Source organism: Pempheris klunzingeri, chromosome 22, assembly GCF_042242105.1.
Source record: "Pempheris klunzingeri isolate RE-2024b chromosome 22, fPemKlu1.hap1, whole genome shotgun sequence".
Taxonomy (NCBI): domain Eukaryota; kingdom Metazoa; phylum Chordata; class Actinopteri; order Acropomatiformes; family Pempheridae; genus Pempheris; species Pempheris klunzingeri.
The window spans coordinates 13,001,544-13,021,838 of NC_092033.1; the positions used below are offsets into that span (position 1 = coordinate 13,001,544).

At 41.7% G+C, this 20,295-nt stretch overlaps 1 protein-coding gene across 1 annotated transcript in view; it reads left to right on the forward strand.

The window, feature by feature from the left end:
• Positions 1–820: 820 nt before the first annotated feature.
• Positions 821–20,295, forward strand: part of LOC139221692 (ankyrin repeat and BTB/POZ domain-containing protein 3-A) — a 156,597-nt gene continuing 137,122 nt past the window's right edge. Inside the window, exon 1 of the mRNA XM_070853612.1 lies at positions 821–1,865. Within this exon, the coding sequence (XP_070709713.1) occupies positions 1,001–1,865 (865 nt within the window). The 5' untranslated portion in view covers positions 821–1,000. The remainder of the gene's footprint in view (positions 1,866–20,295) is intronic.

A 20,295-nucleotide genomic window follows, 5' to 3' on the forward strand; every position in this document is an offset into this window, starting at 1 on the left:
ACAGAGGTTCATTCAGCAATTCTCAGTTTTATCCAGATTACAAATACAGAGAGATTTAAGTCAAACAGAACATTTTTCATTCCTGTTGTTATTATCATTATTGATGTTAGCTGAGCAGAAAGGTAGAAAATGAAGATTTAGGAGGGAAAATTGCTGGATGATATTATAGTTCAAATATATGTGTTCCATCAAAGTTCTTTCTACTTTAACTGCAGATATAAAGTGCACAGCAGGCTGCTTTTGCAGACATCTACACCCGTAACTTACCCCAGCAAACTGCACGAGTGTAATCAGTTATGTGTATTATAAATAAAAGGAGAGCAAACATCTGCATGATCTCCAGTTAGTTTGTGAAAAAATCTATTTCCTGAGGTTTCAAGTTTGAATAAAAAGGCTGGCTGTGACGTTGTCATGCAGACCCCCCTCTTGTGTTGCATCTCTGTGGTCCACATTTTCCCACACAATCTACAGAAAAATTCACATTTCCATCATGTGTTTTCTCAGTGGGAATCCACCTCTCATTCTGACTCCTCACTGCAGCCACACGACTAAAAATAAGAGATTGGTTGGCACAGCACAGCCTACGTGTGCATCTCTCGACTCTGCAGTTGTGTTTCACCAGCACCAGGTAGCCTCTGCTGAAAGGTATCACGCAGGTTGTCCGTGTCAGTCAAAGCTGATGGAGATGCGGATTGGCTCATTTCAGCCCGCGGGGCTCCAGGCTCCACCTCTCCATCAGAGTCTTGCCTTTGCTGCGCTTGTTGCAGTGAGCGCGTAGGGGCTTGTGCGCTCTCAGGTTACGCGTATGAAGTTGTGGACAGGAGGACAGCGAAGACACCCAGCCACTGAGAGAGGGAGGAAAAGTAGAGGCTCACTTGGCTCACTCTTAAAGCGGGGGAATACAACTGAATCCACGGGCAGCGGCGGGGAAAAAGCAGGAAAACGAGTTTGTGGCATTTAACTGAGAGACCAAGCATACCCAACAGTATGCGGTGCAGTTATGGCAGGCAAGGGTAAGACAGTCGTGAGGACGCTGGAGGATTTAACGCTTGATTCTGGTTATGGTGGAGCCGCGGACTCGGTCAGGTCGTCCAGCGTGTCGCTGTGCTGCTCCGACACGCATCAGTCCGTCTCGCATGGGGCCAACTGCTGGCATCTGACCGAATCCATGCACAGCAGACAGAACAGTTTGGACACAGTCAACACCGTCCTGGCGGAGGACACGGAGATACTGGAGTGCTCGGGTCAGTGCGCCAAGCTGCCCGAGCTGGAGGACGTGCCATGGAGCCTCGGCGAGGTGGAGGGCGCACTGAGGAAGGACGAAGAGCTGATGGTGGGAAACCCGCCGCCGGAGGTCTTGGCGCGGCTTTCGGCTCTCATCAGCCGCGCGCTGGTGAGGGTGGCACGGGAGGCGCAGCGGCTCAGCCTGCGCTACGCCAAGTGCACCAAGCACGAGATCCAGAGCGCCATCAAGGTGGTGCTGTCATGGACCATCTCCGTCAACTGCATCACGGCGGCTCTGAGCGCCCTGTCCCTCTACAACATGAGCACCGGGGACAAGTTCAGCCGAGGCAAGTCGGAGCGCTGCGGGCTGGTCTTCTCCGTGGGGAAGTTCTTCAGGTGGATGGTGGATAGTCGGGTGGCCCTCAGGATCCACGAACACGCTGCCATATACCTCACCGCCTGCATGGAGAGCCTGTTCAGAGAGGTGTTCAGCCGCGTCCTGCGCAGCGCGCTGGTGGAGAGGGACAACGGGATCCCCAAGTTTACGCTGGAGTCACTGGAGCAAGCCATCAGCAACGACTCGGAGATCTGGGGTCTGCTGCAGCCCTACCAGCACCTCATTTGTGGGAAGAATTCAAGTGGTAAGAAGCATTCAAAAGAAAGAAAATTCTAGAGATGGCAATCAGTTATTTTTTGTTGTTGTTGACATATGATGATCTGAAATCTGATTGGAAACTCTTGTGTCACCTTGGTGGTCCATTTTTTTTGTGTTTTGTGCACTCACCATCCTCTGTGGAATCCACCATATAGGCCAGATCATATTCTGCTTCCCCTCAGAAACAAGTCAAGTGCCACTTAACTCAGATGGATGTCCAAGTGCTCCAAGAAATATCTAGAAACAAGAGGCTGAGTCTCAAAACAAAGCAGAATGGGGGGGGGCCCAACTGGGAGGTTGGGAAGTTTTAATAATTTCTTCAGAGGACAACATGATTTTAATGAGCATTTGATTGAGAGGATTTCCTCAGTGCACAAAGTGATAATCTGCTTAGTGTAGCCCAGTTGGACAAGTAATATGTCTATAAAGTGTGTAATTATGCTGGGGAATAACCACTGCTTATCTAGCTCCTGTAATTGCGCTCCCAAACAAAAGGACTTGACAGCTTCTTGAATATTTATTACCTTCAGCTTAGACCTCAAGCCCCCCCCTGTGAAACAGGAACTGTGTTGGCTATCAAAGCCTCGGAGCAGCTACAGCCAGAACAGGTATTTATGGTGGAAAATGATGAAACACGCTCCAGCTTCTATTTCTTTGAAGCTATTGTGTTCTCTGACTTTCATTAGAGACAACAGCATTCCTGTTAATTATTGTTTTTGATAGAGTGAGGGCTCCGCGTGGTGTGTATAGATGATATGCGAGTCGTGATTTTGCACAAACCGGATTTGTGTTTATATTGTGTGCCGGCCTTGTTGGTGAAGCTATTACTGTCTCGCTCCAGAAGGTGTAAGCTGTCAGTGTGGGCTGGCCCTCTTATCCGAAGCCCTGAATGAGTTGGCTGAAACAGTAAAGCAGAAGGGACTTGAAATGTTATTCTTAACTGAGAGCCAAACTGAGCCGCGCAATATTGACCAGGAAAAATCATATTGCAGCTTGTATGTTAATTGTTGCAGTGGCTGTTTTTCTTTCAGCACTTCTAAGGCATCTTAATAGAGGTGAAAAACAAAGATGCTTGGGCTGAGGGATTGCGTACATGTGCAGCCTGTCATGTGGATGAACTATTCCTCTATCATAGCACCAGAGAAGATTGTCCCAGAAGCAGCCTGTGGAGAAATTGACCTGAAAATAGCTTTCATAGGTTCCTCTGTGATGTTATGTCTGTGACTGAATGTTATGGATGCAGGTTTTTCCTCACACCACAGGTTCTTATCTGCAATCCAGGCCTTTGGCCTCCATCATGTGTCACCCATACAACACCCACATTCATGGTTCAAGCCTCACAAGTGGGAATATTTGCTGCTTTCATCATATAACACACATCAACTGTTGCATTTTCGCTTAGAAAATACAATAATTTCAAAATAGTTGATCCATTCTCTGCAGATTTGTTGTCTAATTGTTGCTTGATGTGGGGCGTTTCTCCCCCCCACCTCATCTGTCTTCTTAAAAATCTTCCAATATGCGGCCTGGGCAAAGATGCTGCGCACAACTGCTTTGCCTTGAAATCGCTGCCGAGAGAGCGAAGAAGGTACTTCTCTGTAGAGGGGACACGGAGCAACGCACGCATCCCCCTCCACTCCTACCCGTGGAACACATCATTTCCTGATGGTGCAGAGGAGGCAACAATTTGCACTCACACAAAATAGCATGATGTCATCCCGTGACAGTCAGGATGTGAGGATGTAGAACGTGCTGTTTTTGTCACTGTGGGTTTGTGACACCCCTGTCCGTCCTTAATCACACATCCACTCACATGTCTGTAATTCCTCCTTTTCTGTTGAGCCACATGTAGGAAGTATTGTGAGGCTATGTTTAGGCAGGGGTGGGAGAGAGCAGGGTAGCCCTTCTGGTGCGCAACGTGGTCTCTTGTTTTAAAATTCAACCAGAGAACAAAAGCAGCGCAGCACATAATGACTAAATCCCCGTTGCTGTGCACTCCCACTGACCATACGTGACAGCCTCTTTGCTCTGACTAATGAGCAGAGCTAAATGGAGGCTTTTCTTTACTTCCTTTGTTATCAGCTGTACACACACTGCTGTCCTGCCTGTACATTTAGATTATTTTTAGGATTTCTAATGTTTACCGTTACAAACAGAAGATGTGTGTTATTTTTCACGCTTTTCAGAGATGCACATGTTTCTATTATGGGGCTTTTGCTCAGAACACTAATTCTGAAACCTATGATATGAGCTCACTGCCTACAGGTGGAGGGATGGGCAGTTAAGGATGGGCCGTATCTCCTCATAATGAACTGACAAAATCATTGTCGTTGCCTGTCATAATGACTCATATGAGCCCTTTTTAATCTGGTGGCCTTCTGCAGGACGACCTCCAAAATGACCCAAATGATCACCACAGAAACAAATTCTCAAAAAGATGACATGACCAAAAGAGGTCGCTTGTTAGGAAATCAGGTTAGGTTATCAGTTTGATGGTACAGTTTGTCTGAGGAGGACGGTTTGTTTTCAGCTCTTACACTCTTCTGCTATGACTTAACTCATTTAAGTATGACTACAGCAGACCAAACTTCAACCAACGACTACGATCGGGGCGGTGAAGCACATAAAACCTAAGAAAATACAGCCCGCTCGGAACGTGATGCAGTAAAAGTGTAAGCCGCTCTAGTGATTAAAATAAAAGTGTATCTGTTCAGGCCATCGCTGCTTCAGGACACGTCATTGTCCTGTTTCTCAGCAATGATGCTGGTCAACTCTCCAGAAAAGCAGCAGTATTATCATACCTGTTTTCCTGGGTGAGGGCATCCTCGTTACAGAGGTGTGGTACAAATGAGTTTGCCAACTTTCAGTGAGATGTGGTACAAATATTGCATGTCAAAATGTTATCTCCTGGCGTACAGTTCCCAACACGGATTCACCTCGTTTGACTCTGTCTCGTCGGTTATGTTAAACAGCCTTTATGACAAGTCAGAAGCAAACAGCTCGGTCATCAGCTTCCAAACCTGCCGGTGCGGCGTTTAGTTTTGGGAGCCCGAATGACTTGATTGCATCTGATTATGCGTGTCATTTGCCGTGACCTTCCCCAAGGAAATGATCCACCCTCCACGGGACAGATGACACAACATAATGGAATTGCATAGCCTGCTATAGCCAGTCTATTAAATTAGCAGTGGGGTGTCTGTTCTCTCTCCTCCTTCGCTGTCTGCCTTTCACACCATATTTCATTGTGTTTTCTGCTAGGGGTCGGGCTCAGTGTTTACATATTTATTTTCCACCGTGGTTTTTAATAAGCTCAACTCATAACCACATGATTCTGGCAAAGCCTTTTGTTGTCCATTCTGTTATTATTTTCCGCCTGTCCCCCCCCCCGCCCCCCACACACGCACCCCCTCCTTGGGGTGGACTCGCAGATGAGCTGACAGATTGCTGTCGTAGTGGTGGAGATGCGAGCACCCGGGCAGGCAAGCTGCTTGTGATGGATTTTTCTGTCATGGTAATTTCATAAGACCAAAGGCTGCACCCGCACCCCTCCACCGCGCTTCATTTTCAGCGGTGATCAGTGATCGTGAAGTTATGTGGAGTTGTTTCCGAGGCCGAGACGTATTTTATGAGCTGCGTCCCTTCCTAGCGCTCCTCCGTGTTAGTGGCTTGTGAAAATATTGGCTCTCATTTCATATGCCTCTCTGTGATTTCACTGGTAGGGATTCCAGAAAAAACACACCTATAACTCTGCTCGGGGGCAAGTTTTATTGCTTCCATGTCGTCGGAGCGAGGTTCCCCTTCCATTTTCAGAAACTAGGTGAAAGCACTGGGTCAGGATGAGATAATGAGAGGAGGCTGAGAGCGCCGAATGCTTACTGTTGTGAGGGAGTACAGTGCGGGAAGAGAAACCAGGCTGTGGTGTCAGCTGGAGGAGGTGGCGGTGGTGAGGGGGCACTGGCGCAGGTCCCTCAGAGATATAATTATGCAGCTCTCTTTAATTAACACTTGTGCTTATCTGGTAGTCATTAAGATTAGGAATTAGCAACGGGAAACACCAGGGAGCTGCAGAGAACAAAGATGATAATTCCTCTCATTCATTTTTAATACCAGCTGCGCGGGTCCACGCCGGTTTTGATCTGATCGGTCTGTGTGGCCGAGATAAAACGTCTCCTAGACGTTCAGACCTGCGGACTTTCTTTGCTACGCTTCCTGACAAAGAAACTTGTTACGTCACTCGTCCTTGACATTCTTTTACTCCCTCAGCATACTGTGGATGCCTACAAGCCTGATCAGGAGGATGGGTTTGTCATATTTGCTGGCATGTAGTGCATTTTATAAATGTTAAATTGCATTAATATAGACACTATAACTGTAGTGTAATATGTGCTATAATACGGCACTTTAATTTAGGATCTGTGTTGCACAAATCACTTCTGAGTAACTTCTGAACTTGTGCTCAGGCACACATCTGCTTTCTGCTGTGGTATGTGTCATCAATGTTGGGGCAGAATCATAGCTGTGATAAGACAACGTTGCACCAGACACACATTTTCTTTTATTTTTGGTTCTCTGGTAACAGGATGTCACATATGTGCATTGTCCCCATTTCTCATGACGTTTCTTTACCCTCTTCTCTCCTTTTTTTTCCTTTTTCACACCCCGATCAGGGCCATGTTGAAAGATGCTCTGGCGCCGTTTTGCGTAATCAGCCCCATGTGTTGACCCCTGACCTGTGCTACGGGTGTGAAGTCGGTACGACAGGTCTCACCTCGCTCTCACCTCAGCGATCGGCGAGGGAGGGATCGATGGGAACAATGCTGCAGTGTCAAAATGACCTAATTGTGCGGTCCAAGTTTAGCATGTACACAGCATCCAGCTGATGCCGCAGCGAGATTAGATGACACACATCCTGAAAGTCTGGAGATTCGCTCGGGTTCTACGTCGACACAATTCGTGTGACAGCGGCTGTCAGAGCGTGCTGTGTTATTCGATGTTATCTGTCAGCAGTACACAAACCTAATTCGAGTTGCATCCTGTGGGGATTCCTGAAGCACTGCTCGTCGTGATGTTACTTTTGCTTTCATTCTACATTTTTTTGTTGCTTTATTTCTTTAAAAACGGATGGCTTCGTTTTATCTCCTGTGTTAAGAGAGTCAAAGTAATGCCACAGGATGTGTCTCACGAGATGCATCAAAGGTTCAGTTCACCTAAATTAGCCAACAACGTGTCTGGCCTTGAAGAAAGTTTGGTTTTACTTTTGATTTAAGATCACAGTTTTTTTTCAAGTGTATGCATTACAAGATACAGCTTTTTCTACACGTTTCCTACATAGGATTAGGTTTGGATTATATGACAATACCTCGGCACTGGATGTACATTTTTATATCAAATGAAACTTTTGTTTTTGTTTTTTTTGGACAGTCACATGTGGTTATTTTATCTATAAATGGTATAATGGTATAAAACTTTCCCTAACCTTAACTACCTGTTTTACTAGCCTAACCCTAATCATACATAACCATAGTGTATTTGCCCTAACCATGGTGTTTCCATACTGTAGTAGCCACTCACAGACATAATAGAAGGCAGGGATTTCAAATGAATGATCCACTGAAAAGGGTTCACAGGTCTTTGGATTATTCACTAGGACATTGTATAGGAAGACAAGTTTTTCATGCTCAATTTTAAAATGCCTTTAACTTCACACCTTCAACTCAAGTGAGGCGAAATCAGAAACCTCAGAGATGGAAACTTCAGTGCCTCGTTACCAGCTACATAGCAGCAGACCAAAGCAGAAGTCACACGGCTCTGAAATGCCAGTAATTCAGCAGAAGTGAAAACAAAGCAATTTAAAATCAAAAGTGAGACCTCTTCTCCCAGCCGCTGTGATGTTGTATCACGTAGTCTGAGCTGCTGCGAGGTTTAAATCAGGCAGTTTGCATTTGTGGTAAAAAAACACTTTCTATCTTCTCAGCTGTAACTGTACATTTTCTTCCTTGTCAGGCGTCGCTAGGTTTCCGTTGTCACACCATTCGCTCTTGTTGCACCGGGCCTGTGGTTGTTCTTTTAAATCTGTGATGATGCTTTTGATCACACCTTGGGCACAGACAATTGCAGTTTGCAAGAAGCTCTAATTTAGAGTACAGTATTGATTGCACAATAAAGAAACTCTGTACATGCGAAGCCATAGGAATTCTTAGAAATCAGCAACTAACATCAGGACTTCTGAGAAAACAGCACTCTGACTAAAGCTACTGACACTCAGACATTACTGTATGAGTCAAGCTATTGACTGGTCAGGAAATGTTGGATTTTCTGTAACACTGATGATGTCCTCGGAGAGGGAACGAGGATGTTGGTTAAAAAAAAAATCAAAAAAAAAAAATCACATCATCTGAAACTCATCTATTGAGTCAGAGATTGTTTTTGTCTTTCGGGGACTTTTCATGATTGCTTCCTGAACCGTTAGCCAGCACACAGGCGGTGTCACTTCAAACTGTTTGTGCTGCTCTGTGGTTATTTTTCTCATGCTGCCAAAGAGTGACAGTAAACACGTGTGTCACACAAAAACGCAGAATTACAGAAGCTTTATGTGAGATTCATGTGAGCTTGTCAAAAGATCTACTGAGAAGAAAAATAAAACGACTACTGACTGATTGCCCTCTTGAGTTTAATGGTTTATTAAATCAACAAGTATGCAGTGTAGGATGCAATCATATCACTTCAAAAATATATTCTAGTTTGGTTTGGTTACTCATTGATTTATGCAGCGGGTTAGATGACTTACATTGTTCCAGCACTATGCATGTTGTTTTTAACAGCAGCAGGCATCAATCAGAGCTCCCTCTGTGCTTATTATCCTCCCCCTGCTGTTATTCCACACACTTACTACAGACTCCTGGAGTTTAACTTGTTTATGTGAAGTGAAATACTTTTCAGTCCGAAACAAACTCTTTTTTTTTTTTTTGTTGCTGCATTTGAAGACCTGCTCTGAGTTCTCCGCAGCTCAATATATATGCGGTTGTTGACACCCGCCTCTCTGCAGACTGTACTTCAAAATGAATCAAAGTGACAGATGATTATCTTTCCTCTGACTTCTTTCCTCCAGACTATTTCTCCTCTTATCCCTCTTTGCACTTCTCTTCAAGACAAACTGAAATTTTGACAGCTGCCGTGTGTAAAAGAAATAGAAATATTAATAGTAATAAAATGACAAGTAGTGTTGTGAATGTTTTTTCAATTATTTCAAAGAGGACAAAGTCGTTTTTGGACGTATTTATTGAGCGACTGAGTGGGTGTTTCCCATTGCAGAGACTGACTGACATCTGAGAGTCGCCAGGGGACGAGCTGGTAAAACACATTGATGAAAAGATTCCGTCGTTTAATCTATCAGGCTAATCAGCAGATAATCTAATCAGATGAATAGTGAGTCTAGCTTGCTAATGCTAGCGCTGATGATTCCCAGACTGGACATTACTTTTTGTCTCAGTGGTCTAAGAAGTTCTCAGATCTTTTACTTCAAATAAAGATAGCAATACTACATTTTGGAAACACTCTGTAACAGGTAAATGCATTTAAAATATCAATTACTTAATTTTTTTAGAAAAATTACAAGTAACTAGTGACTAAAGTTATCAAATAAATGTACTGCTGTACATATTTGAACCTGTGCAATATTGTTCATTTACAACCGTAACACATTTCATACATCTTTTTATGCATAAGATGACAATTGTGTGTGTGAATGTTGGATGCGTGGTTCAAGTATTTTCCAAGCATCGTTCCAAGCAGTGCACCTGAATTTCTTTGTGTATACACACACGCACGCACACACACACACACACACACACACACACACACACACACACACTCACACACACGTGGAGAGTAAAGTACAAGTACCTCAAAATTGTACTTAAGTGCAGTACTTGAGTAAATGTACTCAGTTAAGTGAGTAGCTCTGTCACCTTAGTGCTCTGTTCCTTACACAGTGATTCAGGTCACAACATGTTGTGAGTAATGTTCGGTGTAACAGTACACACAGTCTGGTGTGTGTGCGGCTCTTTAGTGATATCATAACTGTTTTTACTGTCTTGACTGTCCACACAGTCAAATTACTGGACCAGCATTGGCGTTCAGAAGCAAACCTTCAGTTCTGTGGAGAAAACTAACCCTCTCTAGTCCGCCGTCCCCAGCTGTATCGATCTCAGTCCTTCCACTCTGCAAACTGAAACATCTTCTCATTTCCAGTAGACCCAGTTTCCTGTAAATGAGAATAATTTTATGAGAATTTCCTACAGAAACAGGAAGCCTTTAATGTGTCTCTCCGCTACACTGTGTACAAGGTCTTTCATGTTCTTTCTTGTGGCGGCTCGGATAGTCTTCAGTTGACCTCAGCCTGCTCGCCGCTTTGTGTTGACGCCTTCCTGCTGGGCTGCGTGTTGGTGGGTCACATTTCTGCTCAATGTGAACACTGATAGTTAACTAATGTCTAACCCAGCAGCTTCAATGGGCACAGATTACAACAAACTACAACATGACTGCTTGGCCCCCACTAGTCTGTCCCTGACGTAGTGGCAGGAGTGATTAAAGGCTTTGCCAGGATCAACAAGAAAGGTTTTTCATATTATTTCCATGCCGTCATATAGAGACAGGATCCAGTGCAGAGAAGAACAGCGCTTTTGCTTTCATGTGTTTTCATTTCAAATTCACATTGACTTCTGACAGATAACCAATCCAACCAAAGGGCAATAACCTAAAGTATTTACTTTTATTTGGCAGTAATTTAGGCACGGAGGAGCTGGAATAAGTTGGTTTTAAAGGATCAAAAAGAGATTAGGAGATGAATGTTAGCATTTTTACCAGCTGGATGGAAAACACCTCACGTGTGATGTCTTTCAGATGGTGGCCAGAAGTGGTGCATCATTTGACAGCCTGCAGTGAATTGCGTAATGCTTACATAATACTTACGTAGGTTATGTACCAAGAAGAAGTCATGATTACAACTTTTTGGATAAATCTATATGTACTGTTTTTATGTCACGCCACTTTCATTGATCTTCAAATCAACTCACTGTTGATCTGCCTGAAATCACGACAACTTGCAGGCAATGATGCTCAGTGGTGCTAAATCGATGTTTTGATTACAATCTTTTTTTGTTATTCATTCTTTTCTTTTTTTTTTATTGTCACAACAAAAATGGTGGAAATGATGCTGGAATAGATTCGATCACAAATAGCAGACAGCAAGTTTGATATCTGATAACTTCAGAAATGAATAGTGGATGATGGATGTACATCACAGTCTGAAATGCTGCATTCAAGGCCAGCCTGCTGTGGTGTGGGGCTTCTCCACTGGAATCAGTAACACAGTTTACAGGCCTTCAAAGTGAAACTGAAATCAGTGTACGTGCATTACCAAATGTTCAAAATGTCTTTTGTTCACCTGTTTATAATAAAGTGTAGACTTCCTGGAAAGCACTATTGATTCTGAGTGAAATAAGACAAATTAAACTGAATCAAAGAGCTTTCAGCTGCATCTCACTGTCTTCATTCAGCAATGGGAGATGTGCTAAAAGTGCATTTGCTGAGTGAAGACTGTGAGATGTGATTTAAAGCTCTGAAGCGTCAGTAAGTTTATTTTGTTACACATAAATGTGTTTTTTGGACTGTTGGCAGTGGCATTTCTGCAATTTTCAACAGTCAACATTATAGGGCTGGGCTGATTATTCATTCAACATTTTGTGGAATTGTTTTAGGACAATATGATTATACTGTATTATCATCCTGCAAAATTATGCAGTTTCATTTCAGTAACTCCTAAAATTATAATTAAAAGTAACTAAATTAGTTTTTGTAGTTTTTGTTTTTGTTGATTTGAGCATAGCAGTTAATCAAAAAACAATTGACAGTGAAAATAGTCACCTGGTGCTTGCCTAATGCCTTATTGGTTTTTAATTCCACGTTAAGTCATCATCGAGTGGAAATTAACAAGAGGGGGAGAGGACGGGGACAAAATGTTGCACTTGTCAGTAAAATAGACATGGATAAATAAAGCCTGCCTCACTGCACGTCGGCGCCCTGGTGCTCGCCGCGCTGCAGGGCTTCAGTGTGGTGTGTTACATCCCGACAGGACAGGCAGCTTCTACTACATGCCATTACAGCATTTAATTAATGAGGGGTGAGCGCGGGATCAGTTTCTGGCTGTTCCCAGGTGGTGAATGAAAATTAGGCTTCTTGCTCTGGGGAGAACCATCTGGTGCCACAGTGGCACAAAATAGGCCAATAATAGGGATACTGAGCATTCTGGGTAATGGGATTTAGGGGAATACCATTTGCAATTACGACCCACACATATACTAAAGTCGGACTTGAACACATCCTCCCTCCCATGCTCTTCTTTGTTTGTCGGCTCTACCACTTAATCCTGACTCGACAAGTGGAAACGCCAACTCACATAGCTCACAATAACAAAAAGAACCCCCTTTTTTTTCCTTCAAATTTTCTTTTGGTGTTTTAAAGCCCACTGTTACAAAAGCTGTTTCTCAATGACTGCTCATTGAGAAACGGCGACAGTGACAAAGTCCCACCACAGTATTTCTGACATTCAGAGTTACTCTCAAGTTGACTCATGTGAAGATGTAGCAATTTTGTTCACTGCCGTTGTGTGGGCAGGAACACTTCCTCCCACTGACATGAAGCATTTCATAACGATTACAAGACAGACGTTGAAAAGAAAGCTGCAAGCGTGGAATTAAAAACCCAAAAAGGAGAAACTTCAGGTCTGTGCAGTCAAATCATGCAATCTCACCAGCTCCCCATGGTGACGTTTCTCCTCCTGTTTCTTTTGCTAAAAGTATTAAATTAGACATTTGATGCCATCTCTGACACCTGATCTTGTTCTTTCCACTAATTGCTGTTTTCTTTCTCAGCGAGGGCAGCTTTATTGTGTTCTAAAGTGAGAAAAAGACAGCATGAAGCAGCTATAAACTTAAATCTAAAAGATGTGCAGTATTTGGCATCTCTGTGTGGGAGATTGGTTGAACTACTGGGGTTCTGTGTTTTCACAGAATGTGACGGTGGTGGGTGACTGGGTGCTGCGTACAGCTACAAAACACTGCGTCTCTTATGAATATTTCTCACAAGGATGGCCTCAAAAACATACCTAGCTGTTAGCACTGATATTGATTTTTAAATGTATGAACCTACGGGGCATGTCAGGAGAAACCGCTAATGTCATGTCTTTGGATGGTGATACTCACATGCTAACACTTAGCATATTGTGCTAAAATGTTTGGATGCAGCGCTGGAGGTGATAATTGGATCATTTCTGTGTTTATGTTCAGGTTATTGATCGAGTGCAAGTGCACTGTATTGTGTATAAAGAAAGAAGGAGAACCTATGAGGGAAAGAAGGAGGATTATGAAATCAATAGACAACAGGATTTGCAAACAAGAAGTGCCAATCCTCCTCCACTGAGTCCTAAAAATCAGCTCCACCGTAGAGGATTTTTTTAGTGACGTTGAAAGTGAAACTAAACAATTGACTGGATAAAATATTAATTCATGTGAAACAAATATTTTCCCACTGATCATCCCCACTCATCCTTCAGTTTTCTTGCAAAGCTTTGTTCCTCTGTTTACCTAGTGTCTCCTAATACATTGGCACACCTGCAGCTTTAACACGTTGTTGCATAATGACATTATCGTTACCCTCTGTGCAGTCTTTTATGTATTTATGTCACTCTGCTATGCTACTCGTCGGGTTGAACCTGCTTTGCATCATCCTCTGGCCCTTTGGCCGACGTGACAGACAAGTACAGGCACAGACAGGTTGCATCACCGTTCCTGTTTACCAAATCCTGATTCATTGCCAGTAACCAGCTTACTGCAGGCATGCAGATCGACACACAAACAGGTGTCTGGACACACACCGACACTAGAGCATTGTTGTATTACTGCACCTATGGGAGTGACTGGTAATAATATGCATACATGCATGTTTTAGCCATACCCTGAACCTGAAATCAACCCTATAAACATATGTGATTCACACTTGTGAGGACACTCAGTCACACATTGCATTCCCAAAGGTGCGTCTATAATTATGTGTTAAGAGGTTACAGCCTGTCTGCAGATATTTGAGGCTGCAATTACTTTCCCTCTCCCCCAATTTTCTGATGCACCATGAAGAGAAAACATGAATCAAGTTAAAAAAACTAATCTTCTCCTTTCCTCCTTTTCTTCTTCTCCCGCTGTCTGTAGCAGTGAATGAAACAAGGCAGACCTCTCCATAGCCTGATCATGCACTCTACATCGGTCTGAATGTTGAACTATAAATGGAAATATGCCATATAGATATCTACCAATTAACCTGTTGCAACAACCACTAGTCATTTGAATTATTGATAATTAATATAATCAGCATCTCCTGTAAGGAGGATGGTAGTAAGGTGGGAAAAGCGTGATAAGAATAATAAAGGTGTAAACTGGCCTGCCCTAATAGAGTACAGCACAGATGAATGAAGGAGATGTCAATCAAGACTTTGTATGTGTCCACACAGTCTTAAGAGGAGGTCTAATCAGGCAGCCTAAGTGAAAGCACCCACCACATTTAAAGGATCATTATCAAAAATATGTGTTTGTCTAATGTGTTTTTGATAACTAACGCGTCAATATCAAGTATTGGACTCATTTCCAAAACTGTCCCCACTCTTAAATGCTAAAGCTTAACCTGATCCTAACAAATACAGAGGTACAACAATGCGGCATTGTCACTCACCTGTTGCACATGTGTAACAAAGAAAGCTAGTGTGACAGTGGCAGCGTCTGGTCTATTTATGTTACATGTCGTAACAGGGTCACATAACATTATCACCACGTCATAACAAGTTAATGTCTTAATGTGTTAAACGGCTTTAATCTCGGAGCACAACCGTCGTTAAGTGCAGAGATAGGTATTCATGCATATCATGCACCCAGTCACTCTGGAACTCTTTCACCTATGCTAATGCACACCCACACGAGGCAGCTGCGTGATACCATTCCTGCTTCTGCACATTCACAGTAGATAATCCTAAGGCTTCACAGCAGCATTTTTTTTCCCACACTCCCAAAACAGACACTCAATCTCATCAGTACACACAATCCATCATAATGTCCCAGAAGCTGCCTGCTACCGTCATCAAAATACAATTTGTTTTTTGGCTTGTTTTTACCCGTGGATGCATCATCAGGGGGGTGGTAGCATCTCTCTCCCTAACCTGCATTTTGCTTGGCGAAAGCTCGGTTTAAACGTGTGAGTCAGACTGAGCCAATATGAGTGTGCATAAAATGTACACTGCAAGACAAAATATGGGACAGTTTTCTTTCTTAACTCTTTATTTTTTGCATTGACCAGTTATTAAAGCATTAGAAATAACAGGATCATCCGAAAAAATCTCAGAGCCAAACGACAAAGAAACCCCAGAGATATACAGCTTACAATGATGGAGAACAGAGAATCTCAGACACATTTGGTTTGCAATGTTTGATCTTTTTCAATTGACAATTTTTTTTTTCACTGAGATATTATTTGTTTAGCAAAGTACAGTATTTCTATTGTACCAGATAAAGCTAAAAGATCATTTTTATCTGCAGTCCCAGGGTGGAGGTCACTAGTGATGCAAAGATTACACTTAGTATAAAACAGACACCAAAATGTAACACTACAGTCCCCTCTAGACCAGCTCTACATGTTGTTATATAAAGATTTTCTGGTATGGTTAAATAATAAACACTGGCTACAAACAGAGCATTTTCAAATGTCAAAAGTTCATACTTTTTAACTATATTGCAATAGTTATTTTTTTATCCACAATTCTCCACGGACAATACAGTATGTATAACGTAACAATATCATTATATGCATGTACAGGTATGCTGCGTCTGTACTAATGAGTTCTAATATAAGGTGAAGGTTCATTCTGCAATTTACTTCATCACCCCTAGAATTGTAAATAAATCAACATGTCATCCGCATATATTTGAATATTAACATCTGGCAAATGGGTGGTAAATCATTAAAATAGATATAATGTAAGAGAGGACATAAAATTGAACCTTGGGGTACACCAATAAAGCATTCTATAAATTATCATTTTTCGTTAATTTTGTAAATTGTTGTCTATTGTTCGAATATGATGCCACCCATTTAATGATCTTTTCTGATACAACAGTGTGCTGTGAGTGACTGTGTCAAATCTATAAATGATTCATAAATACCTACCACCCTCCTGGATCGATTAATCCACCACTGGTTTCAGCAGTAGAAATTCCATATCGCACATATCCATATTCCATCTAAATGAGGCTCCTCTTTGCATAAACCACATCCTCTTCTCTCAAACCTTTATTTTTATTTATCACTTCTTTTTATCTCCATTAGTTCTTTTGCGGTTATTGTAAGTGAAATTTATGAGGCATAATGGCTTGTGATTTAATACATCTGTGTACTTAAGATTTTGCCTGGGGCCTCAATATATCATAGCAGTGAGCTTGCATCCAATCATTTAGTAAACCATGCTGCAGTGTTTCAGAAATGCAAATGCATTTTTTGTCTACTATTCCAGGAATCTCAGTTTAGTATGTTTCAGTGTTTATTTCAACATCAATTAATCTTTTTGGCCGTGTGGTGACAGGAGCTGTAAACACAACAATGTCATAAAGTTGACATAGCAAACCCCAGATCAATTCCCACATCCTACAAGAAGTACACCAACAAGAAAATAGCCCGGAGGAAGTTCATTCAGCGACTGGCAAAGGAGCCGAGAGCGGAGATCATGGAGGAAAAAAAGCAGCACGACAGTTGGCAGAAGGATCCGATCAGCAGCAGAACAAACCACAGTAGCAGACATCAAAACGGAAGCAGTTCAAGACGCAGACAAAACAAAACACAAAGACAGCTGGTGCAAATACTGCAAACCCATGTGCGGTGAGACCAGAAAAATGAAATACATTGATTATTTACAAATATTTATTATTTGCAAGAATGGCTTTGTTGAGTCTGCTATTTGTTTTACATTCCATACAGAAATTAATGGAAATCTTCAAGAAAAATACATTAAAAAAATGTGTAGCACGAGGTTGAAAATGGTAAACAAAATATTTACATGATATGTAGCTAAGGAGCTAAACCAGACTGGTATAACACAGAATTTCATGTTTTGAGCTGAAAGTGGAAATATTATTCATTAAACTGGTTGACTCCCACTGTTTGCTCTGTATATCTTATTTTCAGTGACTCACTGCAGACTCAGAATCACTTCCTTTAAGGTATTTTGGTGTGAACAGTTGACAGTAGTCCTTTTTCTTCCTGGCTCTCTCTCTCTCCCTCTCTGCTGGAAGTTGAGGGCTGTGAAATTGCCCAGGACACATCAATCATGCCTTCATTTCCCAGGCTACCTCCACTCCCCCTACCCTCACCCCTGCCTCTGGTCGGCTCTCAGGGGTTTTCACCCCGGCTTTTCTTATGCTGCTATCATTTTGAGTGCCTTCTCTCCCGCATAAATCCCTGCATCCTCATGGGGGAAGAGAGTGAGGCTGATAGAGTGCCCCGATATAAGTTCTCTTTAGGAAGGACAGGGCTCATCCGTGTTTTAATGCAACATCGTGTTGATATATTTATGTGTTTAGAAAACTCATTCCAGAGGTTAGCCAATGTAACAGAGGAGCGATATGTGGCAGATAACCAGATTTACCCTGCTGGGAGATGGATTGGATGTCAGAATTGTATTATTATTTTTCTAAAGCTTACAATGGGAAAAGCATTGGAAAGTATGCCAGGCTATAAATATTATAGTATGTGGTAAAACAAAATAAGAAAATACTAGAGTAATGAACAATAAAAATAAACATTAAATCAAAATTTTAAAAAATATTTTTTTAAAGCTATATAAACAAAAATAATATCTGAATTTTATTTAATAAGGAAAAATGTAAAAGAAAAAAAGAAGAAAATCAAGAATTGAGGAATAATAATTGTATTATATTGTGACACATAGTAAAGCAACATAAAATAAAATGAAATATTATAAATATATACAAAAGATAATGACATTTAATTACAATAATTAGAAAAATTATTAAATATTAACATAAAAATAAACATTAAAAGTTCCGTCTCTTACAGTTTCATCACTGCAGAGACATGACTGTCAGCTGACCAGCTCTAAATAATTCCACTTTTTATCGCGAGCTGTCAGAAAGGTGACTCAGGAGACAAATAATGGGATCCGACAGATTAAATCATATGCAGAAGAGAGTTTACTGTGTGATAGATGGAGGAAAATGATGCTCCCTGTAGCCCTGCTGCTTCTTTTCAAGCCTGGAAATAACCAATGTTGTGCTTCCCCCTTTGCCCTTTAAACATCACTGCTCAACTTCTAAACTTTTATGTTTGTCATCATTTTGTTTGTGTGCAGGCGTGTGAGGGCTCTTTAGCATGACAATAAGTCGGCAGGACCAGATGCACTCACAGACTGTCCCAAGTGTCAGCCGCTCTTTGTTGTTTTTATTGTGTGTGTTCATCTGTGCATGAGCCTTTATGCCATACAGATACTGCTCTGTCAGACATTTTGTGGCTGACACCATTAATCACTGAAGTACACGCGCAGATACGAGTCCGCCAGGGGAAATAAACAAGTTTTCCTGCTGCGGAGAAAATGACAAAGACTCTAAAGGCAGCCGCTCACAAATCAGCTCTGATCACCTTACTTCTAACAACCACATGTGGAGAATTAAGCAAGTGAAATGTTCTGCTTTGGTTTTCTGCTCTTTTTGTCTGAGAGAAATCGGTATAACAGGATTAATTGAAAATACACTTCTGCCACACTCAAAGATTGTTCACACTCATGCATTCAAGATGACAGACCAAAAGGTTTCTGTCGCGAAAAACAGAGCCTTTCCCCCCCGAAGGCTTAACGGGAACATAAACACTCCTTTTGATCCGAAACAGAAAAGAGTCATCTGTGTTGGTGCGAATGTTTGAAACGTTGTGTTGGATTAATTTGAGCATTTAACTTTTGTTTGAGACAGCAGAGGACTACATGTGATGTGCAAAGCTGTATGTTTTTACTGTTTTAGGTGTATTATGTTACTGCAAGATCGTGTGTTTCTGTGTGTGTGTTTGCTGGTTTTAGCTTCTGGGGATTGGCAGCTTTTCTCACTTTGAAATCTCCATAATTTGAATAGTTTTTCATTTTTTGACTGTTTGATGGAGCCAGCAAGCAACATGGGACCCGGGACGCTGTGATGGCCATTTTCCCACATTTTTTTTACATCATTTTTTTGGTGAATTTTTTTACATAAAAAATATTCAAATATCTAAAGGGGAAAAGTGTCGTCATCAATGGTGGAAAACATAGATCATTAACAAATGTGGAAGGAGCACCACAATAGAAATACTTCATAAACAGTTAAGAGCATTTAGAATTTAGTGTCGGTATTAAATGATTATTGTTATATCATTGGATCAGAATTATTGATGCATTAAAATGCTCAATAAGGAGTGACTGTAACTGATTAGATGGTTTGTATGTAAATGTTCAGTGTGAAAAGTAACCAGTAACTAACAATTTAATAAATGCAGCCAAGAAAAGTACAGGTACCTCAAAACTGCACACCAGTGGCCTCAGTTAGAGTCAAAATGGACAAGTATGTATATATATAGCCAACCTGTGGCTTGTTCTCTCTGAAGTTTTATTATCTTTGATCTAATTCAGCTTCTGGCAGATGTGTCACCTGATTTTTCTTCACTCTTCATTGGTTGTGTGGTTTCAGAATGACTTCATGTATCAACACATGCACAAACCTCATGACTTGCTTCCACTGTGACCCCTGACCACATGGTAGTCACTGGTGTTTCCTGTCATGTGTGATGTGGGTGCAGAGAGGGATGTTTACTGGCCTGTATTAGGACCAGATAGCTGCAGGTTTCGTTTCTGTGCCTGAATACCACTGCACCCCTGTAGAGGAGTCGGGGAGAGTTATGTAATTTCTTATTGATCCTGAACAATTTGGTGTTATTGGGTTTATTCTCTCCCCGTGGTTGAACACATGCAACAGATTTGTGAGACATTAACGAAGGCTTACAGCGTTATCGGCAGGGATGCTCCACTTCTGATATTGATTTTGCAACCTTAACTGAGGATATTAGTCGATGCTGATCCAACACTGCTGCTCTTTTTTTTGGACTTTTTCAAAACTGAGAGGAATACAAGGACCTCTCTCCTGTATTCAAGATACTTTTTAACTATCATAAACCAAAAATTAAAAATAAACCAATAATACTGACTCATTTATGTGAGAAGAATGAATTGTGGGTTTCTAAACGGATTAATTGGTTATTTTTTAGGGATGCTGATTTTGGTCTGTTGTTTT